The sequence below is a fragment of the Salmo salar genome, chromosome ssa15 (genome assembly GCF_905237065.1).
Source record: "Salmo salar chromosome ssa15, Ssal_v3.1, whole genome shotgun sequence".
Lineage (NCBI taxonomy): Eukaryota > Metazoa > Chordata > Actinopteri > Salmoniformes > Salmonidae > Salmo > Salmo salar.
Window position 1 is genome coordinate 110,375,329 of NC_059456.1, and position 27,448 is coordinate 110,402,776.

The 27,448-nt window shown below is 44.1% G+C and overlaps 1 protein-coding gene across 1 annotated transcript in view; it reads right to left on the bottom strand.

Annotated features, from left to right (window-relative positions):
- Positions 1-18,923: 18,923 nt before the first annotated feature.
- Positions 18,924-27,448, bottom strand: part of lad1 (ladinin) — a 140,304-nt gene continuing 131,779 nt past the window's right edge. The window contains exons 11-12 of the mRNA XM_045696599.1: positions 20,195-20,419; positions 18,924-19,393 (exon numbers count right to left, since the gene is read on the bottom strand). Coding sequence (XP_045552555.1) covers positions 19,292-19,393; positions 20,195-20,419 — 327 coding nt within the window. The 3' untranslated portion in view covers positions 18,924-19,291. The remainder of the gene's footprint in view (positions 19,394-20,194; positions 20,420-27,448) is intronic.

Below are 27,448 nucleotides of genomic sequence, written 5' to 3' on the forward strand. Positions count from 1 at the left end.
ACCTCTCGCCAGTCCTGCTACTCTGTCCTGGATTCCCCACTCTACGCTCCCTTGGATTCCCCTCCGGACCGGCTTACCTTGACCCAACACCTCTCGCTCCAGCCTCAGCCTCCGCACCTGGTTTCCGGCAACCCGTCCAAGCTTCCCCTGGCCTGCTGTCACAGCTGTTCGAATGATCGGACCAAAATGCAGCGTCGGTTTCGTTCCACAAATTTATTAGATTGTGAAACTTAATGCGATACAAAATTAAACTGAAGGAACAAAACAACAACCCGTGACGCAGGAGGAACAAACACACTCACAAAATATAATCACCCACAAAACACAAGTGGGACAAACATCAACTTAAATATGGCCTCCAATTAGAGACAACGACAACCGGCTGCCTCTAATTGGAGGTCATGCCAAACAAAACCCAACCTAGAAATACAAAACTAGAAACTAAACATAGAAATACAAAAACGGACAAACACCCCCCGTCACGCCCTGACCTACTCTACCATAGAAAATACCAACTTACTATGGTCAGGACGTGACACCTGCACTCAATCTTCCCCCACCCTGTTTCAATTAATACCAAAGTTACCTCCTCGTCTGAGTCTGCTCTTGGATCACCTGTTCCGCTCCGTGTGACAGGTGGGTCTCTTGGAGCATAATCATGTCTGAGTGTTTTTGTTTAAAACCTGTTAGGGCTAGGGGGCAGTATTGACACGGCTGGATAAAAAACATACCCGATTTAATCTGGTTACCACTCCTACCCAGTAACTAGAATATGCATATACTTATTACATATGGATGGAAAACACCCTACATTTTCTAAAACTGTTTGAATGGTGTCTGTGAGTATAACAGAACTCAAATGGCAGGTCAAAACCTGAGAGATTCCTTTACAGGAAGTGGCCTGTCTGACCATTTCTTGAACTTCTTTTCCATCTCTATCATTTACTAAGGATCTCTGCTCTAACGTGACACTTCCCACGTCGTCCATAGGCGCTCAGAGCCCGGGAAAAAACAGAATGTCGTCATTCCAGCCCCAGGCTGAAACACATTATCGCCTTTCTCAAGTGGCCGATCAAGGGACACTGGGTTTATGCGCGTGACCCGACCGCCCCCGCCTTTGGGATTTTTTTCCTCTGTTTGCCGAAAAGGAGATTCCCTGTCGGAATATTATCGCTTTTCTACGAGAAAAATGTCGTAAAAATTGATTTTAAACAGCGGTTGACATGCTTCGAAAGTACGGTAATGGAATATTTAGAATTTTATTGTCACGAATTGCGCCATGCGCGCGACACTTCTTTACTATTTCGGATAGTGTCTGGAACGCATACGAACAAAACGCCGCTATTCGGATATAACGATGGATTATTTTGGACCAAACCAACATTTGTTATTGAAGTAGCAGTCCTGGGTGTGCATTCTGACGAAGACAACAAAAGGTAATCAAACTTTTATAATAGTAAATATGATTATGGTGAGTGCTAAACTTGCCGGGTGTCTAAATAGCGAGCCCGTGATGCCTGGGCTATGTACTTAGAATATTGCAAAATGTGCTTTCACCAAAAAGCTATTTTAAAATCGGACATATCGAGTGCATAGAGGAGGTCTGTATCTATAATTCTTAAAGTAATTGTTATGCTTTTTGTGAACGTTTATCGTGAGTAATTTAGTAAAATGTTAGCGAATTCCCCGGAAGTTTGCGGGGGGTATGCTAGTTCTGAACGTCACATGCTAATGTAAAAAGCTGTTTTTTGATATAAATATGAACTTGATTGAACAAAACATGCATGTATTGTATAACATAATGTCCTAGGGTTGTCATCTGATGAAGATCATCAAAGGTGAGTGCTGCATTTAGCTGTCTTCTGGGTTTTGGTGACATTATATGCTGGCTTGAAAAATGGGTGTCTGATTATTTCTGGCTTGGTACTCTGCTGACATAATCTAATGTTTTGCTTTCATTGTAAAGCCTTTTTGAAATCGGACAGTGTGGTTAGATTAACGAGAGTCTTGTCTTTAAATAGCTGTAAAATAGTCATATGTTTGAGAAATTGAAGTAATAGGATTTTTAATGTTTTGAAAATCGCGCCACTGGCTGCAAGTGGCTGTTACGTAGGTGGGACGAATTCGTCCCGCCTAGCCTAGAGAGGTTAAGATAATTCAATACCTTACGTCTTTTTAAATATGAACCTAATCTGTACACATTCACCGACGTAACTTCGATCACATTGGTCATTATATCTGAAAGGTTGTAAATATATTATTACCAAAACATGACGAGTGTTAGAATATTTTAAATCCATGTGTTTCTGATAGCCACTACTTAGCAAATCAATGAAATTGAACAACTGGTAGTACCCCCCCCACTTCCCATAGAACAAATATGTCATAAACATATCCCTACCCAACAAGTTACAAAAAAAATGAAATACAAAGTAAAAATCTCCCTCCCCCCCTAAACCAGGGCTTCATCCGTGTGAAGTGTCCCGAGGTCTTCCGAACACTGATGCAACCAACTAGAATAAGAACGTTTTACCCATACCAAATATAGGCATGACCATATATATTCTGAAATGACATGTCATAGAGATGGCATAGATCAACCAAAAACATTGAACATAAAGACAGGCTGATCATTATTCTCGCAAAGAGAAGAGATGACCTTTCTCGTGTAGACTGATACATGAACTGTCTAATTCCAAAAGACAGGAATGTAAACTGAGGTCAAACACAAAAGGGAGACCAGTATAAGTCATAATAATGATAAAATAAGCTGACTAACACTTTGGGTTGTACCCGTCACGCATGGCCACAACAGGTGTGTTGACCCACTTTTGCTGTTATTAGAGTAAAAACTTAAAATAATATATGTTTAGCCCCACTATAACCATAATACAGAATGATATGTTTGGACTATTATCCTGCTTAATCTAGTACAATTATGATGTCATCTGTAAACCCAAAAGATAAATTATAGGCAGCATTCGTAGGATAAACACTCAATGAGACTGTTACTCACAACGTAGGGTTATATCACCCTAGAGAAAAATATTAGTCCATCCGTGATGGACCACAGACACCATGCGGATCTTCCCACGCTACTCAATTTGTTCGGCCTCATTGATGTCCATGACACTTCTTTGCCTCCTTTGGGTCTGTGAAACAACGTAGTGATCCTCTCACAGTAACCCAGAACACGGCAGGATATTGCAACGAGTATTTCAGTCCCCGTTTCATGCACATATGCCTCAACTCCGTGAACACATTTTTCTTGTCCTGAACCTCCTTGGAAATGTCAGGGAAAAACTCCACCTTTGTCCCTTTTCAGTGAAATGTCCTAATCTCTTTTGCTCTGAGCCAGACCTTCTCCCTGTCGGTGAGAATTTAACCAGGCCTGGGGTTGCATGAGGCTGGTCCTGGACGCAGTGTCATCGTAAGGATTTCACCAGGATAGGCCTGGGGTTGCATGGGGCTGGTCCTGGACGCAGTGTCATCGTAAGGATTTCACCAGGATAGGCCTGGGGTTGCTGTGGGGCTGGTCCTGGACGCAGTGTCATCGTAAGGATTTCACCAGGATAGGCCTGGGGTTGCATGAGGCTGGTCCTGGACGCAGTGTCATCGTAAGGATTTCACCAGGATAGGCCTGGGGTTGTGTGGGGCTGGTCCTGGACGCAGTATCCTTGTAAGGATTTCACCAGGATAGGCCGGGGGTTGTGTGGGGCTGGTCCTGGACGCAGTATCCTTGTAAGGATTTCACCAGGATAGGCCGGGGGTTGTGTGGGGCTGGTCCTGGACGCAGTATCCTTGTAAGGATTTCACCAGGATAGGCCGGGGGTTGTGTGGGGCTGGTCCTGGACGCAGTATCCTTGTAAGGATTTCACCAGGATAGGCCGGGGGTTGTGTGGGGCTGGTCCTGGACGCAGTATCCTTGTAAGGATTTCACCAGGATAGGCCGGGGGTTGTGTGGGGCTGGTCCTGGACGCAGTATCCTTGTAAGGATTTCACCAGGATAGGCCGGGGTTGTGTGGGGCTGGTCCTGGACGCAGTATCCTTGTAAGGATTTCACCAGGATAGGTCGGGGGTTGTGTGGGGCTGGTCCTGGACGCAGTATCCTTGTAAGGATTTCACCAGGATATGCCGGGGGTTGTGTGGGGCTGGTCCTGGGTGCAGTGTCGTCGGTGTCCGATGTGTTCTTTCGATTGTCATGTTGTTAACATCCTCTGGTGTGTTATCAAATAGGTTGCATAAAATGTCTTTCACACAATCTTCCGTATTTATGTGGATTTCAGGAACCCCTCTGATATGAAGTGTTTTTCACCAAAATTAGTTGAAGTACTGAAGTCGTTCTCTGAGTTTTTCGATCACATTCTTCATTTTTTCAGCAGTTGTTTAGGTGGGTGTTCTTGTCCTCCAAGGTTGCTATCCTGTCTTCTGCATTTGTAACTTGGTTGTCAAGAGTGTCCACGTTTGTTTTCAGTGCACCCACTGTATGTTTTAATTCTGCCACATCTTCGCCCACTTTCGCAATTTTCTCTTTGAGATTTTTGTTCATTTTGCCAATCTCATTTAGAACTGGGTCATCAGGCTGTTCTTCTACACCATTTTCCTTGCTTGCAACAGCTGCAGGTAGAGACAACATTTGCGTGTTTTTCGTCAAAAGTGTCTGCTTTTGTGCGTTTCTAAGTCAGTTTTCCATGTAACCAATATTTTGGACAATTATTTAAAATGTGTATCTAGGCGTTGAATAATTAGTTAGAATATAGTTGGAGCTACACAGCCTCTTTAGTTAGCTGCTGCTCCTCACCACTTCGTCGCCGGAAGTCCTTACAGTTGGCTTTTGATGTTATTCAAAGGCATCTTTTCGAATTGAAACTTGTGCTTAATGCAAGGAAAACAAAATGTATGGTTTTCTCTTCCCTCAAAGTAAACAGATGGAGTCACTTGCAGATTTTAACTATAAAAGGCCAGCAAATTGATAGGGTCACCTCCTATAAGTATCTTGGGAATTTGGTTAGATAAAAAGCTGAATTTTAAACAGCACATTGATAATTTGACCAAGAAACTGAAGTTGAAATTGGGTTTCAATGTTAGTCAGAAAGGATCTTGTTCAAAGCAGTGCTGGATGATGGTGATATTGTCTATATGCAGGCCTCAGCAAGTACCTTGAAAACTCTGGACACAGTGTATCATGGTGCTTTAACTAGATCACTGACCCATCACTGTGATTTGTATGCTTTGGTGTAATGGGCCTCTCTCTCCACCAGGAGGCTAAAGCACTGGTACACTTTTGTGTACAAAGCATTGATGGGACAACTCCCTTTGTATCTCTGTTCCTTACCGACCAGATCAGTCACCTAATACAGTCTTCGTTCACAGTCGCTGCTGTCCTTTTCTGTCGCTGCAGGCCAGAACTGAGATGGGGAAACAATCTTTGTGTTGAGTGGAATGTTGAGTGGATGTGTTGAATGCATGTTTTGAATGCATGTGTTGATTTATTATGATGGCGCCGAAGGGTAGGGCTGCCATCTTATCAGCTCTCAACCAATCATGCTATTTTGTTAGTTTTTTCCCGTTGTTCGTAACTTGTTTTGTACATAATGTTGCTGCTACCAACTCTTATGAATGAAAAGAGCTTCTGGACATCAGAACTGAGATTACTCACCTCAAATTGAACGAGGAGTTCTTCTTCAATGAGTCGGACGCGAGGGACATACTGCAGACACCCGACCAGGCCCCGATCCCCATGATTCGCTGGAGAAGGAAACGGAGATTGAGGCAAAAGATCCAGGTGCCTTGCGAGGATCAGGCGACATGTGGCTAATCTGCCCCTGCCTTCCTTTCTGCTAGCTAACGTTCAATTGCTGGAAAATAAATGGGACGAACTGAAAGCATCTATATCCTACCAACGGGACAATAAAAACTGTAATATCTTATGTTTCATCAAGTCGTGGCTGAACGACGACAGTAAGAACTTACAGATGGTAGGTTATACACTATCGGCAAGATAGAACAGCAGCCTCTGGTAAGACACGGGGCGGGGGCCTATGCATTTATGTAAACAACAGCTGGTGCACGATATCTAAGGAAGGTTCAAAGTTTTGCTCGCCTGAGGTAGAGTATCTCATGATAAGCTGTAGACTACACTATCTACCTAAAGAGTTTTCATCTGTATTTTTCGTAGCTATCTACATACCACCACAGAGTGAAGTAGGCACTAAAACCACACTCAATGAGCTGTATTCCGCCATAAACAAACAGGAAAATGCTCACCCAGAGGCGGCGCTCCTGGTGGCTGGTGACTTTAATGCAGGAAACTTAATCAGTTTTACCGAATATCTATCAGCATGTTAAATGTGCAACCAGATGGGAAAAAAATTCTAGACCACCTTTGCTCCACACACAGAGACGCGTACAAAGCTTTCTCTCACCCTCCATTTGGCAAATCTGACCACAACTCTATCCTCCTGATTCCTGCTTACAAGCAAAAATGAAAGCAGGAAGCACCAGTGCCTCGGTCTATAAGAAAGTGATCAGATGACGCAGATGCTAAACTACAGGAATGTTTTGCTAGCACAGACTGGAATATGTTCCAGGATTCTTCCGATGGCATTGAGGAGTACACCACATCATTCACCGACTTCATCAATAAGTGCATTGATGACGACGTCCCCACAGTCACTGTACGTACATACTCCAACCAGAAGCCACGGACTACAGGAAACCAGGTTCCAGTACTCTAGAACCAGCTAGGTTCCAGTACTCTAGAACCACTTAGGTTCCAGTTGTCCAAGGGAACCAGCTAGTTACTACTCGTCCAAGAGACCCAGCTAAGTCCAGTCATCCAGTATAACCAGCTAGGTTCCAGTCATCCAGTATAACCAGCTAGCTTCCAGTCCATAATTAGAACCAGCTAACTTCCAGTCCTCTAGTAGAACCAAGTAAGTTCCAATTCTTCAGGAGAACCAGCTAGGTTCCAGTCCTCCAGGAGAACCAACTAGGTTCCAGTCACCTTGGAGAACCAGGTATGTTCCATTCATCCAAGAGAACCAACTAGGTTCCAGCCATAGATTATAACCAGCTTGGTTCATGTCCTCCAGAACAAGCTAGGTTCCAGTCCCTAAGTAGAACAAGCAAGGTTCCAGTCATGCAGGAGAATCTGATAGGTTCCTGTCCTCAAGGTGAAACAGCTAGGTTCCAGTCCTTAAGGAGAACCAACTAGGTTCCAGTCCTCAAGGAGAACCAGCTAGGTTCCAGTCCTCAAGGAGAACCAGCTAGCTTCCAGTCCTTAATTAGAACCAGCTAGGTTCCAGTCCTCCAGTAGAACCAGCTGGGTTCTAGTTCTTCAGGAGAACCAGCTAGGTTTCAGTCATCCAAATAACCAGCTAGTCCCCCAGTAGAACCAGCTAAGTTCCAGTTCTTCAGGAGAACCAGCTAGGTTCCAATCCTCCAGGAGAACCAGCTAGGTTCCAGTTCTTCAGGAGAACCAGCTAGGTTCCAATCCTCCAGGAGAACCAGCTAGGTTCCAGTCATCTTGGAGATCCAGGTATGTTCCTGTCATCCAAGAGAACCAGTTAGGTTCCAGCCATAGATTATAACCAGCTTGGTTCATCTCCTCCAGAACAAGCTAGGTTCCAGTCCCTAATTAGAAAGAGCAAGGTTCCAGTCCTCCAGTATAACCAGCTAGGTTCCAGTCATTCAGTAGAACCAGCTAGGTACCAGTCCTCCAGGAGAACCAGCTAGGTTGCAATCTTCCAGTAGAATCACCTAGGTTCCAGTCCTTAATTAGAACCAGCTAGTTTCCAGTCCTTAATTTGAACCAGCTAGGTTCAAGTCATTCAGTAGAACCAGCTAGTTTCCAGTCCTTCTGTAGAACCAACTAGATTCCAGACCTCCAGGAGAACCAACTACGTTCCAGTACTACAGTAGAACCAGCTAGGTTCCACACCTTCAATAGAACCAGCTAGGTTCCAGATATCCAAGAGATCCAGCTAGGTTCCATTCATCCAATAGAACCAGCTACGTTCCAATCCTCCAGGAGAACCAGCTAGGTTCCAGCCCTTTAGTAGAACCAGCTAACTTTCAGTCCTCCAGGAGAACCAGCTAGGTTCCATTCCTCCAGGAAAACCACCTAGGTTCAAGTCCTTCGGTATAACCAGCTACTTTCCAGTCCTTCAGTAGAACCAGCTACGTTCCAGTCCTCCAGGAGAACTAGGTAGGTTCAGGTGTTGGATAGATCCAGCTAGATTCCAGGTGTTGGTTTCATGGGCCTCTTATCAACCATGAATAACTTTCGAACTAAATTCTGGCTTGCGTGGAGATTCTAGAATTTGCGCCGGGTCCTTCCCAGTCATTCACGATAACCAGATAGATTCCAGTCCTCCAGGAGAACCAGCTAGCTTTCAGTCCTTTACTAGAACCAGCTAGAATCCAGTCATCCAGTAGAACCAGCTGGGTTCCATTCCTCCCGGAGAATCATATAGGTTCTAGTCCTTAATTAGAACAGCAATATTCCAGTCCTTCAGTAGAACCAGCTAGGTTCCAGTCCTCCAGTAGAAGCAGCAGAGTTCCAGTCCTCTGGGACAACCAGCAGGGTTCTAGGTTCAGCTATCCAAAAGAACCAGCTTGGTTCCAGTCATCCAAGAGAACCAGCTTGGTTCCAGTCATCCAAGAGAACCAGCTTGGTTCCAGTCATTCACTATAACGAGTTAGGTTCCATTTCTCGAGGAGAACAAGGTAGCTTCCAGTCCTTAATTGGAACCTGCTAGGTTCCAGTCCTCCAGTAGAACCATCTTGGTTCCAGTTCTTCAGGACAACCAGCTTGGTTCCAGTCATCCAAAAGATCCAGCTAGGTTCCAGTCCTCCAAGAGAACCAGCTAGGTTCCAGTCATCAAAGTGAACCAGCTAGGTTCCAGTCATTCACGATAACCAGATAGATTCCAGTCCTCCAGGAGAACCAGCTAGCTTCCAGTCCCTAATTAGAACCATATAGGTTCCAGTCCACCAGTAGAACCAGCTGGGTTCTAGTTCTTCAGGAGAACCAGCTAGGTTCCAGTCATCCAAAATAACCAGCTAGGGTCCAGTCCTCCAGTTGAACCAGCTAGGTTCCAGTCCTCCAGTAGAACCAGCTGGGTTCCAGTTATTCAGGAGAACCAGCTAGGTTCCATTCATCCAAAATAACCAGCTAGGGTCCAGTCCTCCAGTTGAACCAGCTAGGTTACAGTCCTTCAGTTGAACCAGCTAGGTTCCAGTCCTCCAGTAGAACCAGCTAGGTTCCAGTTCTTCAGGAGAACCAGCTAGGTTCCATTCATCCAAAATAACCAGCTAGGGTCCAGTCCTCCAGTTGAACCAGCTAGGTTACAGTCCTTCAGTTGAACCAGCTAGGTTCCAGTCCTCCAGTAGAACCAGCTAGGTTCTAGTTCTTCAGTTGAACCAGCTAGGTTCCAGTCCTCCAGTAGAACCAGCTAGGTTATAGTTCTTCAGGAGAAACAGCTAGGTTCCAGTCATCCAAAATAACCAACTAGGATCCAGTCCTTCAGTTGAATCAAATAGGTTCCAGTCATCCAAGTGAACCAGCTTGGTTCCAGTCATTCACTATAACCAGTTAGGTTCCATTTCTTGAAGAGAACAAGCTAGGTTCCAGTCCTTAATTAGAACCAGCTAGGTTCCAGTCCTCCAGTAGAACCAGCTAGGTTCCAGTTCCTCACGACAACCAGCTTGGTTCCAGTCATCCAAAAGAACCAGCTAGGTTCCAGTCCTCCAAGAGAACCAGCTAGGTTCCAGTTCCTCACGACAACCAGCTTGGTTCCAGTCATCCAAAAGAACCAGCTAGGTTCCAGTCCTCCAAGGAGAACAAGCTTGGTTCCAGTCCTCAAGGAGAACCAGCTAGGTTGAAGTCCTCCAGGAGAACCAGCAAGGTTGCAATCCTCCAGTAGAACCAGCTAGGTTCCAGTCCTTAATTAGAACCAGCTAGTTTCCAGTTCTTAATTTGAACCACCTAGGTTCAAGTTCTTCAGTAGAACCAATTGATTTCTGTCCTCCAGTAGAACCAGCTAGGTTCCACACCTTCAATAGAACCAGCTAGGTTCCATTCACTCAGTAGAACCAGCAAGTTTCCAGTCCTCCAGTAGAACCAGCTAGGTTTCAGTCCTCCAAGTGAACCAGCTAGGTACAGGTCCTTCAGAGGAACCACCTAAGTTCCAGACCTCGAGGAGAACCAACTATGTTCCAGTCCTCCAGTAAAACCTGCTAGGTTCTAGTTCTTCAGGAGAACCAGCTAGGTTCCAGTCATCCAAAATAACCAGCTAGGGTCCAGTCCGCCAGTTGAACCAGCTAGCTTCCAGTCCTTACTTAGAACCAGCTAACTTACAGTCTTCCAGTAGAACCAGCTAAGTTCCAGTTCTTCAGGAGAACCAGCTAGGTTACAATCCTCCAGGAGAACCAGATAGGTTCCAGTCATCTTGGAGAACAAGGTGCGTTCCAATCATCCAAGAGAACCAGTTAGGTTCCAGCCAAGAATTATAACCAGATTTGGTTAATGTCCTCCAAAACAAGCTAGGTTCCGGTCCCTAATTAGAACAAGCAAGGTTCATGTCCTCAAGGAAAAACAGCTAGGTTCCAGTCCTCAAGGAGAACCAGCTAGGTTGTAATCCTCCAGTAGAACCAGCTAGGTTCCAGCCCTTAATTAGAACCAGCTAGGATCCAGTCCTCCAATAGAACAAGCTAGGTTCCAGTTTTTCAGGACAACCAGCTTGTTTCCAGTCATCTAAAAGAACCAGCCAGGTTCCAGTCCTCAAAGAGAACCAGATAGGTTCCAGTCATCAAGGAGAACCAGCTAGGTTCCAGTCATTCACTATAACCAGTTAGGTTCCAGTCCTCCAGCACAACCAGCTAGGTTACAGCCCTTCATGAGAACCAGCTACGTTTCAGATGTTGGATAGAACACACTAGGTTCCTGGTGTTGGGTAAAACCAGATAGGTTCTAGGTGTTGGGTAGAAACAACTATTTCTTTGCTGTTGTGTAGAGTCGGCTAGGTTTTAGGTGTTGGGTAGAACCAGCTAGCTTCCAGTCCTTCAGTAGAACCTGCTAGGTTTCAGCCCTTCAGTAAAACCAGCTAGCTTCCAGTCCTTCAGTAGAACCAGCTAGGTTCCAGGTCCTTCAGGAGAACCAGCTAGGTTCCAGGTCCTTCAGGAGAACCAGCTGGCTTCTAGTCCTTAATTAGAAACAGCTAGGCTCCAGCCCTTCAGTAGAACCAGCTATGTTCCAGTCCTTCAATAGAACCAGCTAGGTTCCAGTCCTCCAGGTATAACCAGCAGGGTTCCAGTCCTCCAGTAAACCAGCTAGGGTCCGGTCCTTAACCTCTATGGGCTATGTGGGACGCAAGCGTCCCACCCCTGGTACACCCTACCAACAACAAGTGAAATATCAAGAGCGCCAAATTTGAAAACAATTAAATGTCATAATTCAAATTTCTCAAACATACAACTATCTTACACCCTTTGAAAGATAAACATCTCCTTAATCTAACCACGTTGTCCGATTTCAAAAAGGCTTTAGGGCGAAAGCATAAAGTTAGATTATGTTAGGAGAGTACATTGACAATAGCTGTGTGTAATGTTTTGTCAATTCAAAGACAGGCGTCACCAAAAGCAGAAAACCAGCTAAAATTATGCACTAACCTTTGACAATCTCCATCAGATGACACTCCTAGGACATTATGTTAGACAACACATGCATTTTTTGTTCTATCAAGTTCATATTTATATCCAAAAACAACATTTTACTATGGCGTTGATGTTGAGGAAATCGTTTCCCTCCAGTCAATCAGCACGACAAATTAAATAATTACTATTCGAAAACATTGGTAAAATATTATATTGTCATTCAAAGAATTATAGATTTACATCTCTTGAACGCAACCGGATTGCCAGATTTAAAAATAACCTTACTGGGAAATCACACTTTGCAATAATCTGAGCACTGCGCCCAGAAAAATACGCTTTGCGATACAGACTAACCGCCATGTTGGAGAGATCTAAAATCGAAAATACTATGTAAATAATCCATTACCTTTGATTCTCTTCATCAGATGTCACTTCCAGGAATCCCAGGTCCATAACAAATGTAGTTTTGTTCGAAAAAGCTCATAATTTATGTCCAAAAAGCTCCGTGTTGATCTATGCCCGCCGGACTTCTCGTCATGAAGAGGGGAAAAAAAATATTTACGTTCGTTCAAACATGTCAAACGTTGTATAGCATAAATCATTAGTGCCTTTTTTAACCAGAACATGAATAATATTCAAGGCGGACGATTGCATTCTATTTTAAAACGTATTGGAACGAGAGTACCCAACATGAACTCGCGCGCCAGAGTCTAATCGGCCACCACCGTTCCAAGGCTCTTGTTCGGTCAGATCTCACAGTATAAGACTCAAAACACTTTGTAAAGGCTGGTGACATCTAGTGGAAGCCATAGGAAGTGCTCAACAATTAATAAGCCCCTGTGTGTTTCAATGGCATAGGCTTTAAAGGTAATTCAACACATCAGGTATCCACTTCCTGTCAGAATTTGTCTCAGGGTTTTGACTGCCATATGAGTTCTGTTATACTTACAGACACCATTCAAACAGTTTTAGAAAATTCAGAGTGTTTTCTATCCAAACCTGAACAATAATATGCATATTCTAGCTTCTGAGTTGGTGTAGGAGGCAGTTAAAAATGGGCACATATTTTTTTCAAAATTCTCAATACTGCCCCCTAGCCCCAACAGGTTTTAATTAGAACCAGCTAGGTTCCAGTCCTCCAGTAGAACCATCTTGGTTCCAGTTCTTCAGGACAAGAATGTTGGTTCCAGTCCTCCAAGAGAGCCAGCTAGGTTCCAGTCATCAAGGAGAACCAGCTAGGTTCTAGACATTCACTATAACCAGTTAGGTTCCAGTCCTCCAGGAGAATCAGCTAGCTTCCAGTCCTTAATTAGAACCAGCTAGGTTCCAGTCCTCCATTAGAACCAGCTGGGTTCTAGTTCTTCAGGAGAACCAGCTAGGCTCCAGTCATCAAAAACAACCATTTAGGTTCCAGTCCTCCAAGAGAACCAGCTAGGTTCCAGTAATCAAGGAGAAGCAGCGAGGTTCCAGGCCTTCAGGAGAACCAGCTAGGTTGCAGTCCATAATCTGAACCAGCTAGGTTCCATTCCTCCAGTGGAACCAGCTAGGTTCTAGTTCTTTAGGAAAACCAGCTAGGTTCCAGTCCTCCAGTAGAACCAGCTAGGTTCCAGTCCTCCAGGAGAACCAGCTAGGTTCCAGTCCTCCAGGAGAACCAGCTAGGTTCCAGTCCTCCAGAAGAACCAGCTAGGTTCCAGTACTTCTTTAGAACCAGCTACGTTCCAGTCCTTCAGCAGAACCATCTTGGCTCTTGTACTTCAGTATAACCAGCTAGGCTCCAGTCCTCCAGGAGAACCAGCTAGGCTCCAGTCCTCCAGTAGAACCAGCTACGTTCCAGTCCTTCAGCAGAACCATCTTGGCTCTTGTACTTCAGTATAACCAGCTAGGTTCCAGTCCTTCAGTAGAACCAGCTAGGTTCCAGTACTTCTTTAGAACCAGCTAGGTTCCAGTCCTACAGCAGAACTATCTTCGCTCTTGTCCTTCAGTATAACCAGCTAGGCTCCAGTCCTCCAGGAGAACCAGCCAGGCTCCAGTCCTCCAGGAGAAGCATTTAGCTTCTAGTACTCCAGCAGAACCAGCTAGGTTCCAGTCCTTCAGCAGAACCATCTTCGTTCCAGTCCTTCAGCAGAACCAGCTAGGTTACAGTCCTTCATGAGAACCAGCTACGTTTCAGATGTTGGATAGAACACACTAGGTTCCTGGTGTTGGGTAAAACCAGATAGGTTCTAGGTATTGGGTAGAAACAACTATTTTATTGCTGTTGTGTAGAGTCGGCTAGGTTTTAGGTGTTGGGTAGAACCAGCTAGGTTCCAGTCCTACAGTAGAACCAGATGGGTTCCATTCTTTCAGGAGAACCAGCTTGGTTCCAGACCTTCACGAGAACCAGTTAGGTTCCAGTACTTCTTTAGAACCAGCTAGGTTCCAGTCCTTCAGCAGAACCATCTTGGCTCCTGTCCATCAGTAGAACCATCTTTGTTCCAGTCCTTCAGTAGGACCAGCTAGGTTACAGTCCTTCAGTAGTACCTGCTAGGTTACAGTCCTTCAGGAGAACCAGCTAGGTTTCAGATGTTGGATAGAACACACTAGGTTCCTGGTGTTGTGTAGAACCAGAAATGTTCTAGGTGTTGGGTAGAAACAACTATTTTATTGCTGTTGTATAGACTCGGCTAGGTTCCAGGTGTTGGGTAGAACCAGCTAGGTTCGGGCTGTTGGCTAGAGCCAGCTATGTTCTAGGTCTTGGTTAGAACCAGCTAGGTTCTAGGTTTTCGGTAGAACCAACTATTTTCTAGATGTTGCATAAAATCAGCTAGGTTCCAGGTGTTAGGTGGAACCAGCTAGGTTCCAGGTGTTGGGTGGAACCAGCTAGGTTCCAGGTGTTGGGTAGATCCAGCTAGGTTCCAGGTGTTGGGTAGAACCAGCTAGGTTCCAGGTGTTGGGTAGAACCAGCTAGGTTCCAGGTGTTGGGTAGATCCGGCTAGGTTTTAGGTGTTGGGTAGAACCTGCTAGGTTCCAGGTGTTGGGTAGAACCAGCTAGGTTCCAGGTGTTGGGTAGAACCTGCTAGCTTCCAGGTGTTGGGTAGAACCTGCTAGTTTCCAGGTGTTGGGTAGAACCTGCTAGTTTCCAGGTGTTGGGTAGAACCAGCTAGGTTCCAGGTGTTGGGTAGAACCAGCTAGTTTCCAGGTGTTGGGTAGAACCAGCTAGGTTTGTGGTGTTGGGTAGAACCTGCTAGCTTCCAGGTGTTGGGTAGAACCTGCTAGTTTCCAGGTGTTGGCTAGGTTTTAGGGTTCTCTTATCAACCATGCATACCTTTCTAACTAAATTCTGGCTTGCATGGAGATTCTAGAATTTGCGGCGCAACTTTTTGGGGGGATTTTTTGAACTTTTGCATGCAACATATATGCATGTTTTCATTGATAAATCAGAGACATACTATATTTGAGTTTATAAAAGAAAGCACAATGGCAAATTTGATCGCATGTCTCTAGAGGTGTGGGCAGAATGTTTTACATTTTTCAGTGACTTTAAAAAAGAAAATGCATGCCGCCTATAGCAAGTTCTAAACACGGGCATTTTCCAATATTGATTGCTATTGAACAATTTAAAAGTAAACGCTGCCTACAGCCCAAACTTCTATGCAAAATACAAATTGTTTTTAAAATATTTGCTTGCAATACAATTCATAAACCACTAGATGGTGTGCATGCACATGGTTTGTCTTTTCACAGTCCCCAAATCCAGAACATATTCAAGAAAGCATACAGTATTATATAGAGCCATTATTGCATGGAACTCCCTTCCATCTCACATTGCTCAAATGAAAAGCAAACCTGGTTTGGACCCAGATAGTTTGTGTGTATTGAAGTAGGCTATGTGTGCCGTTTCTATATGTTTGTAGTTCTGTCTTTGAGCTGTTCTTGTCTATTAATGTGTATTATGTCATGTTTCATGTTTTGTGTGGACCCCAGGAAGTGTAGCTGCTTTCGCAACAACTAATGGGGATCTAATGGGATATGTAATGTAAATCATCTCTGTAGTTATCTCTAGTCATAGAATTACATATGTAATGTATACCATCTCTATTGTTTTCAGTTTAGGGGTTTAGGTTTGCACTCTGTTGTATTTATTTAGGAGTTTCAGTTTGGTTTCTGTTGTGTTTAGTTAGTGGTTTAGATTTGGTTTCTGTTGGGTTTAATTAGTGGTTTAGATTTGGTTTCTGTTGGGTTTAGTTAGGGGTTTAGATTTGGTTTCTGTTGTGTTTAGTTAGGGGTTTAGATTTGGTTTCTGTTGGGTTTAGTTAGTGGTTTAGATTTGGTTTCTGTTGGGTTTAGTTAGGGGTTTAGATTTGGTATCTGTTGGGTTTAGTTAGTGGTTTAGATTTGGTTTCTGTTGGGTTTAGTTAGTGGTTTAGATTTGGTTTCTGTTGGGTTTAGTTAGTGGTTTAGATTTGGTTTCTGTTGTGTTTAGTTAGTGGTTTAGATTTGGTTTCTGTTGGGTTTAATTAGTGGTTTAGATTTGGTTTCTGTTGGGTTTAGTTAGGGGTTTAGATTTGGTATCTGTTGGGTTTAGTTAGTGGTTTAGGTTTGGTTCTGTTGGGTTTAGTTAGGGGTTTAGATTTGGTTTCTGTTGGGTTTAGTTAGTGGTTTAGATTTGGTATCTGTTGGGTTTAGTTAGTGGTTTAGGTTTGGTTCTGTTGGGTTTAGTTAGTGGTTTAGATTTGGTTTCTGTTGGGTTTAATTATACGTATTGGTTTTGTTCAGTAAATGTCATGACTTCCGCCGAAGTCGGTTCCTCTCCTTGTTCGGGCGGAGCTCGGTGGTCGACATCACCAGGCTTCTAGCCATCAACGCTCCACCTTTCATTTTCCATTTCATTTGTCTTGTTTTCCCGCACACCTGGTTTACATTCCCTCATCATCTACGTGTATATTATCCTCTGTTCCCCCCCCATGGCTGTGTGTGTAATTGTTCGTTACATGTATTGTATGACACGTCAGGCTGGGTTTTTCCTGGTATTGTTTCAACCCATGGTATTGTATTGTTGATCTGTATTTATTGTGATCAGTGCGCTATTTCACTTTTGCCTTTGGCTGGAGTATTGTGACGCTGTTGCGTCGGACTTTTGCTTCTGCCAATTAAAGTGTGCCTGTTCACTCATCTCTGCTCTCCTGCACCTGACTCTAGTTGCACGTTCTGACAGTAAAGTAGACTCTTAATGTTGATGATGTGGTTGTTACTGACAAGAAGCACATGGCTGAGCTCTTTAATCACCACTTCATTGTCAGGATTCCTATTTGACTCAGCCATGCCTTCTTGCCCGTCCAACCTTTCTTCATCTCCCACCTCTTCTAATGCTACTAGCCCGAATGCTCCTCCCTCTTTTCCCCCTGCCCAGCTACAAAGTTTCTCCCTGCAGAAGGTCACTGAGTCCGAGGTGCTAAAGGAGCTCCTTAAACTCTCGGTCAGATGGGTTAGACCCTTTCTTCTTTAAGGTTACTGCCCCTGTCATCGCCAAGCCTATCTCTGACCTTTTTAACCTGTCTCTCCTCTCTGGGGAGGTTCCCATTGCTTGGAAGGCAGCCACGGTTCATCCTTTATTTAAAGGGGGAGATCAAGCTGATCCTAACTGTTATAGGCCTATTTCTATTTTGCCCTGTTTATCAAATGTGTTGGAAAAACTTGTCAATAATCAACTGACTGGCTTTCTTGATGTCTATAGTATTCTCTCTGGTCTGCAATCTGGTTTCCGCTCAGGTTATGGATGTGTCACTGCAACCTTAAAAGGTCCTCAATGATGTCACCATCACCCTTGATTCTAAGCAATGTTGTTCTGCTATTTTTATTGACTTGGCCAAAGCTTTTGATACGGTAGACCATTCCATTCTTGTGGGCCGGCTAAGGCGTATTGGTGTCTCTGAAGGGTCTTTGGCCTGGTTTGCGAACTACCTCTCTCAAAGAGTGCAGTGTATAAAGTCAGAACATCTCCTGTTTCAGCCACTGCCTGTCACCAAGGGAGTACCCCAAGGCTCAATCCTAGGCCCCACGCTCTTCTCAATTTACATCAACACAGCTTAGGCAGTAGGAAGCTCTCTCATCCATTTATATGCGGATGATAGTCTTATACTCAGCTAGCCCCTCTCCGGATTTTGTGTTAAGCACTCTACCACAAAGCTTTCTTAGTGTCCAACAAGCTTTCTCTGCCCTTAACCTTGTTCTGAACACCTCCGAAACAAAGGTCATGTGGTTTGGTAAGAAGAATGCCCCTCTCCCCACAGGTGTGATTACTACCTCTGAGGGTTTAGAGCTGGAGGTAGTCACCTCATACAAGTACTTGGGAGTACGGCTAGACGGTACACTGTCCTTCTCTCATCACATATCAAAGCTGCAGGCTAAAGTTAACTATAGACTTGGTTTCCTCTATCGTAATCGCTCCTCTTTCACCCCAGCTGCCAAACTAACCCTGATTCAGATGACCATCCTACCCATGCTAGTTTACGGAGACATAATTTATAGATCGGCAGGTCAGGGTGCTCTCGAGCGGCTAGATGTTCTTTACCATTTGGCCATCAGATTTGCCACCAAATCACTGCACTCTATACTCCTCTGTAAACTGGTCATCTCTGTATACCCGTCACAAGACCCACTGGTTGATGCTTATTTATAAAACCCTCTTAGGCCTCACTCCCCCCTATCTGAGAGATCTACTGCAGCCCTCCTCCACATACAACATCTGTTCTGCCAGTCACATTCTGTTAAAGGTCCCCAAAGCGAACACATCCCTGGGTCGCTTCTCTTTTCAGTTTGCTGCAGCTAACGACTGGAACGAGCTGCAACAAACACTCAAACTGGACAGTTTAATCTCCATCTCTTCATTCAAAGACTCAATCATGGACACTCTTACTGACAGTTGTGGCTGCTTTGCGTGATGCATTGTTGTCTCTACCTTCTTGCCCTTTGTGCTGTTGTCTGTGCACAATAATGTTTGGACCCTGTTTTGTGCTGCTACCATGTTGTTGTTATGTGGTGTTGCTACCATGCTGTGTTGTCATGTGTTGCTGCCATGCTACGTTGTCTTAGGTCTCTCTTTATGTAGTGTTGTGTTGTCTCTCTAATTGTGATGTGTGTTTTGTCCTATATTTTTATTAAATGTATTTTAATCCCCCGCCCACTTTAGCCTTTTTGGTAGGCCATCATTGTAAATACAAATGTTTTCTTTACTGACTTGCCTAGTTAAATAAAGGTTAAATAAATAAATATAAAGACCAGGAAGATAAAGTGTTGATATAAAATGTTTTATTTAGGGTTAAAGGTTAGACACATTCTTAGGAGTTATGTTTAGGGGTTAGGGGTCAGGGGTTATGGGATTTAATATGGTAGGATTAGGGTTAGGTTTGAGACAGATTAAGGTTAAGAGAGCATTGGCATAGCTAGTAGAGTCATTTTATGGCAGTACAGAAAGATTCACCCTATTACAATTACAATCCCAAAATTCCCTGAATCAGGTTGGGGTCAGTCACCTTTAAAAGTGTTGAAATAATCACCTCCCTTTCCTCTCTTCCTCCCCACATCTTTCTTTCTCCCTACCTCAGTCTTTATGCACTTTTGAACTGTAAAATTACAGTTTACATTGAGTCCTTCTTCACTTATCGACCTTGGTGTGGGGGTTTGGGTTAGGAGAGCTGTCCTCCCCTGCACTCTCAAACGCACTCCGCTTACTGGGGATATCAACATGATGCAGATCCTAGAGAGAGAGGAGAGAGGAGAGAGGAGAGAGGAGAGAGGAGAGAGAGAGAGGGAGAGAGAGAGAGAGAGAGAGAGAGAGAGAGAACGATCAGCACACATTCATCATAGTGGATGGAGCTGTGTTGGGCCAAGTGCAGACACCATAGTGGATGGAGCTGTGTTGGGCCAAGTGCAGACACCATAGTGGATGGAGCTGTGTTGGGCCAAGTACAGACACCATAGTGGATGGAGCTGTGTTGGGCCAAGTGCAGACACCATAGTGGATGGAGCTGTGTTGGGCCAAGTGCAGACACCATAGAGGATGGAGCTGTGTTGAGCCAAGTGCAGACACCAGTTTATACGCTTAATGTGTCAGTCAGTCAGTCAGTCAGTGTGTGTGTCTGTCTGCGTGTGTGTGTCTGTCTGTACCCACTCCACAGTCAGAGCAGAGACAGGGCTCCCTAGTGCTGCACTGATGAAGCTGTGATCTAGCGGTTAGACCTGGTAATAACCTTTATCATTAAACCACTGTTGGCTTAGTGCCATCATCCATCACATCCATGAATGCAGATTATATTCTATGACAACTTTAATTAACTTCCTGAATTGACTGAATTGACCTACTTCCTGGAACGTGGTACGATGGTTGCCTGAGTGTTCTGCCACACTGTGGGGTTGTAAGAGGAGCTAGTGGTGTTATGGGAGGGGCCATTAGTGTTGTGGGTGGAGCCAGTTGGGTTGTAAGTAACACTAGTGAATAAGTGGGAGGGGCTATTTTGATTGTGGGTGGAGTTAGTTGTGGGAGGGGCTATGCACTCACCATGGGTTTGTGGGCAGAGCCGCCAGGTCTGTTGGTCTTGCTGACCCAGCGGTTGATGCGGTCGGAGATTCCAGACGCGAATCTGCGAGGTTCCTGTCTGAGGACCCCAGGGCTGCACGTAGCTGCTGCCTGATCCTTTTCAAACAGGCATCTCTTCTTCGAAACCTCATCCAGCAGGAACAGGGTCCTATGGGCAATGTCTGGAGAACGCAGAGACTCAGACTTCTACAGGATTAGAGACAGAGAGGGTTAGGTTAAGACAGAGAGGGTTAGGGTAAGACAGAGGGTTAGGGTAAGACAGAGAGGGTTAGGGTAAGACAGAGAGGGTTAGGGTTAGAGACAGAGAGGGTTAGGAGACAGAGAGGGTTAGGGTAAGACAGAGGGTTAGGGTTAGAGACAGAGAGGGTTAGGGTTAGAGACAGAGAGGGTTAGAGACAGAGAGGGTTAGGGTAAGACAGAGAGGGTTAGAGACAGAGAGGGTTAGGGTAAGACAGAGAGGGTTAGAGACAGAGAGGGTTAGGGTTAGAGACAGAGAGGGTTAGGGTTAGAGACAGAGAGGGTTAGGGTAAGACAGAGAGGGTTAGAGACAGAGAGGGTTAAAGAGGGTTAGGGATAGGGTTAGAGACAGAGAGGGTTAGGGTTAGAGACAGAGAGGGTTAGGGTTAGAGACAGAGAGGGTTAGGGTTAGAGACAGAGAGGGTTAGAGACAGAGAGGGTTAGGGTTAGAGACAGAGAGGGTTAGGGTTAGAGACAGAGAGGGTTAGAGACAGAGAGGGTTAGGGTTAGAGACAGAGAGGGTTAGGGTTAGAGACAGAGAGGGTTAGAGACAGAGAGGGTTAGGGTTAGAGACAGAGAGGGTTAGGGTTAGGGTTAGAGACAGAGAGGGTTAGGGTTAGAGACAGAGAGGGTTAGGGTTAGAGACAGAGAGGGTTAGGGTTAGGGTTAGGGTAAGACAGAGAGGGTTAGGGTTAGAGACAGAGAGGGTTAGGGTTAGAGACAGAGGGTTAGAGACCGTTTTTATTTTAATTTACATTTTTATTCTTTATTTATCCAGGTTAGTGTTATTGAGATAAAATCTATTTTTCAAGAGAGACCTGGTCCAACCAAGACAGCATCAGGAGTAACAACATTTGAGACAAATATCAGACATAGGGCTCTATTTTCGGCAATATACCGGTCTTATATCAGCTTGACTTGTGCTCAGATGGGCATGGTGGAAATATTTGAGACGTGTCCTTAAAAACATGATCCAAAGTGCTAATTTCAGCCAGCGCTGATTGGGATATTTAAGACCAACCAAAAGCTGTTTCTAGTGGCAACAGTTGGTCATGTCCCACATTTTGACAGCGGAAACGAATCCAGGCTGAATCACATCCGGCCGTGATTGGGAGTCCCACAGGGCGCACAATTGGCCCAGCGTCGTCCCGGTTTGGCCGGGGTAGGCGGTCATTGTAAATGAGAATTTGTTCTTAACTGACTTGCCTAGTTAAATAAAGGTTAAATTAAAACAATTAGAAAATAAATTAAAACAGCCTATCCAGCTGTGATGCACACTGCCCATATGAACATGGAACAAGACTAGCCTAATGTGCTTTTGGTGCATATATACTTCGTATTTAGAAACATAAAAAAAAAAAATATCAATTTTTTTACCATTTTGATTAAAAACCAAGCATAGACTCCCGTCTTCTCAATGAAGGCCCAAAGCAATTGGGAAGTAGTCAAGACTGTTGATAAAGGGTTTGTCCCCTGAGACCGCTTAGAAATAAATATGAATCACCATTCAAATATAAAACAGTGAGTTGATATTCCTTTTATCTATGCATTGTAGGCAGGCCCACATTATTATTATAGCCATGCAGGTCCTGTTTTGGCCAAGGATAACCCCTCTCTATGTCCAGCTATGGGGACAAGTTTGGATGTGGCCCACATTATTATAGCCATGCAGGTCCTGTTTTGGCCAAGGATAAACCCTCTCTATGTCCAGCTATGGGGACAAGTTTGGATGTGGCCCACATTATTATAGCCATGCAGGTCCTGTTTTGGCCAAGGATAAACCCTCTCTATGTCCAGCTATGGGGACAAGTTTGGATGTGGCCCACATTATTATAGCCATGCAGGTCCTGTTTTGGCCAAGGATAAACCCTCTCTATGTCCAGCTATGGGGACAAGTTTGGATGGGGCCCACATTATTATAGCCATGCAGGTCCTGTTTTGGCCAAGGATAAACCCTCTCTATGTCCAGCTATGGGGACAAGTTTGGATGTGGCCCACATTATTATAGCCATGCAGGTCCTGTTTTGGCCAAGGATAAACCCTCTCTATGTCCAGCTATGGGGACAAGTTTGGATGTGGCCCACATTATTATAGCCATGCAGGTCCTGTTTTGGCCAAGGATAAACCCTCTCTATGTCCAGCTATGGGGACAAGTTTGGATGTGGCCCACATTATTATAGCCATGCAGGTCCTGTTTTGGCCAAGGATAAACCCTCTCTATGTCCAGCTATGGGGACAAGTTTGGATGTGGCCCACATTATTATAGCCATGCAGGTCCTGTTTTGGCCAAGGATAAACCCTCTCTATGTCCAGCTATGGGGACAAGTTTGGATGTGGCCCACATTATTATAGCCATGCAGGTCCTGTTTTGGCCAAGGATAAACCCTCTCTATGTCCAGCTATGGGGACAAGTTTGGATGTGGCCCACATTATTATTATAGCCATGCAGGTCCTGTTTTGGACAAGGATAAACCCTCTCTATGTCCAGCTATGGGGACAAGTTTGGATGTGGCCCACATTATTATAGCCATGCAGGTCCTGTTTTGGCCAAGGATAAACCCTCTCTATGTCCAGCTATGGGGACAAGTTTGGATGTGGCCCACATTATTATAGCCATGCAGGTCCTGTTTTGGACAAGGATAAAGTTTGGATGTGCGTAAAACCCTCCATAGAGTGCATTGTTTTAATATTATATTTATTTTATTTATTTTATTTCACCTTTATTTAACGAGGTAGGCAAGTTGAGAACAAGTTCACATTTACAACTGCGACCTGACCAAGATAAAGCAAAGCAGTGCTACACAAACAACAGAGTTACACATGGAATAAACATACAGTCAATAATACAGTAGAAAAAGTCTATATACAGTGTGTGCAAATTAGTTAGGATACTGCCCCAATACAGTATGGTCTACAGTCTCTGCACCAATACAGTATGGTCTACTGTCTCTGCACCAATACAGTCTACTGTCTCTGCACCAATACAGTATGGTCTACAGTCTCTGCACCAATACAGTATGGTCTACAGTCTCTGCACCAATACAGTTGGTCTACTGTCTCTGCATCCAATACAGTATGGTCTACTGTCTCTGCATCCAATACAGTATGGTCTACAGTCTCTGCCCCAATACAGTATGGTCTACTGTCTCTGCATCCAATACAGTATGGTCTACTGTCTCTGCATCCAATACAGTATGGTCTACAGTCTCTGCACCAATACAGTATGGTCTACAGTCTCTGCCCCAATACAGTATGGTCTACAGTCTCTGCATCCAATACAGTATGGTCTACTGTCTCTGAATCCAATACAGTATGGTCTACAGTCTCTGCCCCAATACAGTATGGTCTACAGTCTCTGCCCCAATACAGTATGGTCTACAGTCTCTGCCCCAATACAGTATGGTCTACAGTCTCTGCCCCAATACAGTATGGTCTACAGTCTCTGCCCCAATACAGTATGGTCTACAGTCTCTGCCCCAATACAGTATGGTCTACAGTCTCTGCACCAATACAGTCTACTGTCTCTGCACCAATACAGTATGGTCTACAGTCTCTGCACCAATACAGTATGGTCTACAGTCTCTGCACCAATACAGTATGGTCTACAGTCTCTGCATCCAATACAGTATGGTCTACTGTCTCTGAATCCAATACAGTATGGTCTACAGTCTCTGCCCCAATACAGTATGGTCTACAGTCTCTGCCCCAATACAGTATGGTCTACAGTCTCTGCCCCAATACAGTATGGTCTACAGTCTCTGCCCCAATACAGTCTACTGTCTCTGCACCAATACAGTATGGTCTACAGTCTCTGCACCAATACAGTATGGTCTACAGTCTCTGCCCCAATACAGTATGGTCTACAGTCTCTGCATCCAATACAGTATGGTCTACAGTGTCAAACACCTTTGACAAATCTATAAACACAGATACACAATGCAACTTCTTATCCAGAGCACAGTGAATATTATCCAGAACCTTCAATGTTGCTGTAACAGTGCTGTGGCTTGACCTGAAACCTGATTGGATACCACGTAAAATATTGTTGTTTTCCTGGAGGTGGGCTTTAAACTGCTTATTGAAAAGGGACTCCAACGCTTTTGCCAAACAGAATTTAGATATGAGCCGATAGTTATTCAGCAGCGTTGGATCAACTCCTGTCAAAAGAGAAAGGACAAATGCTGATTTCCACAACTTGGGGATTTCATTATATTTTAGGGTGAGGTTAAAAATACATGTTAAAGTGGGACCAATGATGTCTGCAGCTAATTGTAGTAGGCGGGGGTCTAGATTATCAGGGCCAGGGGATTTTTTTTTTAATATCAATTGCTTCCAAGGCTCTACACATCCTGAAGTGGACGGAGGTATCACGTAATTTCACGGGGGGGGGCAACATGTGGAAGGGTTATTCATATTATCAGCAGTAGATTAGAGGTAGTGGTCTGCATTCAGGTCATAGCCACACCTGATTCAAAAGGCAGTAGAGAGAGTGGTCTGATTTCAGGTCATAGCCACACCTGATTCAAAAGGTGTTTAAAAGCCATCCAGTCATCAGCTGAATCATACCTTCTTGCTTTAGTAATGATGATTTCAACTAGTTCATCTGAGAACCAAGGGTTGTGTCTTCCCTTTGTTCTGTATTGGTTGAAATTGTAATGGTTGTTGTATACATCCTGGAAAGCTTTGTGGAAGTAAGAAAATACTAATTCAACATCAGGGATGAATTCAACTGTTTTCCAGACAATGTTAAAAACCAAATGTAAAAAAAAACTGAATATCAAACTGCTTTCAGTTTCTCTTCTTGATGATAAATGGAGGTAAATCAGGAATTTTACCATCCCTTACACAAGTAAAGAAGGTAACAGAAGACGCAATGGGTTGGGTTTGGTAACAGAAGTCGCAAGGTTGGGTTTGGTAAAATACGTCAGAATGGTCGCAGAGAACTTGTCTTTTATGTATATAGCAACACCACCACACTTAGATTTGTGATCTGTCCAAAAAAACATTGTAACCATCAATGATAAATGTCTTTGTCAGTAACAGATTTTTTTTAAGCCAGAAAGAATAGCATAAATAAAATCTGGGACAGCAGTTCTTATCCCAAACTTCACAAAATCAAGTTTCAGAAGAAGACTTCTTACATTTATGTGCAGAAACTTCTGACCATTGACTTTTTTCAATTCAGATGTGGTAAAAATGTCAGCAAAATAATGGCAAGTCTAGAATGGATTTGACAGCATTTGGATTCACAGACTGTACTAGAACCATAGTCCAAAGGAAGCAGCATCTTTAACACAACATATTTCAAAAAGGTGCCTATAGTCCAGAGACTGAGAAAAACTCAGACATGTAAACACAAGCGTGCGGTTTCTTTCATGGGAAAAATGCGCAGAGTTCTCCTGTGCAATAGTTGGGCAAGGGTATGGTTTCTCCCAGGATGCAACATTGGAAAAACAATCAAAGTTAGAGGCATCGGGCCCTAAATGCATCATAGTCAGTGTAAGATTCAAGGATAGACAATAGCAACAGCAACATGTTTGTTTGTAGCCGATCAATCAACGTGAGAAATAACCATAAAAAGTTTTTTAAGACTCCAATCTAAAATAATAGGCCTATCAGGTTGCACACTAATCTCAAATAAACCTTAGCTATGAGCTACAATAAAATAACAATAAAGGGCAAGTAATACAAATCGAAATTCCAGAGTAAAAGTCCACACAATTCCACAGGCTAAAGAGACAATTTGGATCAGAGACTGCCGTGTGTGTGTGTGTGCAAATGTGGGCTGGAGGTGAGTGACGCTCGGGGAAAGTGGCAATAGGTGCGGGCACCTGTACCAGACCTGGGTAGTCAATAGCAGAGTCAGCAGAATGAAAGGTGGGGGCCAAGCAGTACGCCACGGAATTAGCCTAGGTATTGTTGTGGAAAATTACTAAATTAGACATACTATGCTGTTTTTACTTAAAGAATTGTCCATTGTTGTAGTGTTATTTTTCCCTGATACAGACTTTTTTCAACTGTCCCCACTCCTGGACAGTTGAAGTCGGAAGTTTACATACACCTTCGCCAAATACATTTAAACTCAGTCTTTCACAATTCCTGACATTTAATCCTTGTAACAAATTCCTGTTTTAGGTCAGTTAGGATCACCACTTTATTTTAAGAATGTGAAATGTCAGAATAATGTGGTGGCTAATTTCCGCATTACCAAATGAGGATTTACAAACACACCAGTCCGAGTTAAAACTACATCTTTAATACTTAAGATACTTTTGCAAAAGTTCTTGACCCCACGAATGCATTCTCTCGAATGAATCATTTAATGAGGTGATTACACAATGGCTACAGGGATATTTTATAGCAACGATACAGCCCCTTCAACGTACATTGACAAACCACAGATACTTAGTAACAGTTCACAAAGGTTACGTTTTGTATGACAGATATCCATAAAACACATCAGACAGTAACTGCTATGTCAACCGGGTTCATTATATAGCCCAGTATCTGGTCCCCCTAGAACCGTCCCTCCCTGGTACGGTATTGAACAAAACTATTTCATCCAATGGCATATATCAATTGTCAACTCTAGATACTCCCATCTCAAGCAAACCCCCTCTTGACCCCACTCCTGGACAGGCTCACTGGAGGGAGTGAGCCTCTAGGCCATATATTATCACAGGATAAGTGTGAGATCTAAGAGACCATGGTCCCAGACACTGCCATAAACCTCCCCACAATAAGGAAAAGGAGGGTGTGACTTGCTCACAGACATTGTGGAGACAAGTCATTGGTTCCCCAGTAATCACGCCATCCCTTCACATGGTTTAAGCATAGGTAAAGACACATTCCCATGACGACAAGTCTGACCTCTCCTCTCTCTGGGCCCCAAGTGTCTGAGCCCCAGCTAAGGTAGACATGCAACTGAAAAGACACCAGAGTCCAATGGACACTTTCTAATGACAAGTACCTCAAATA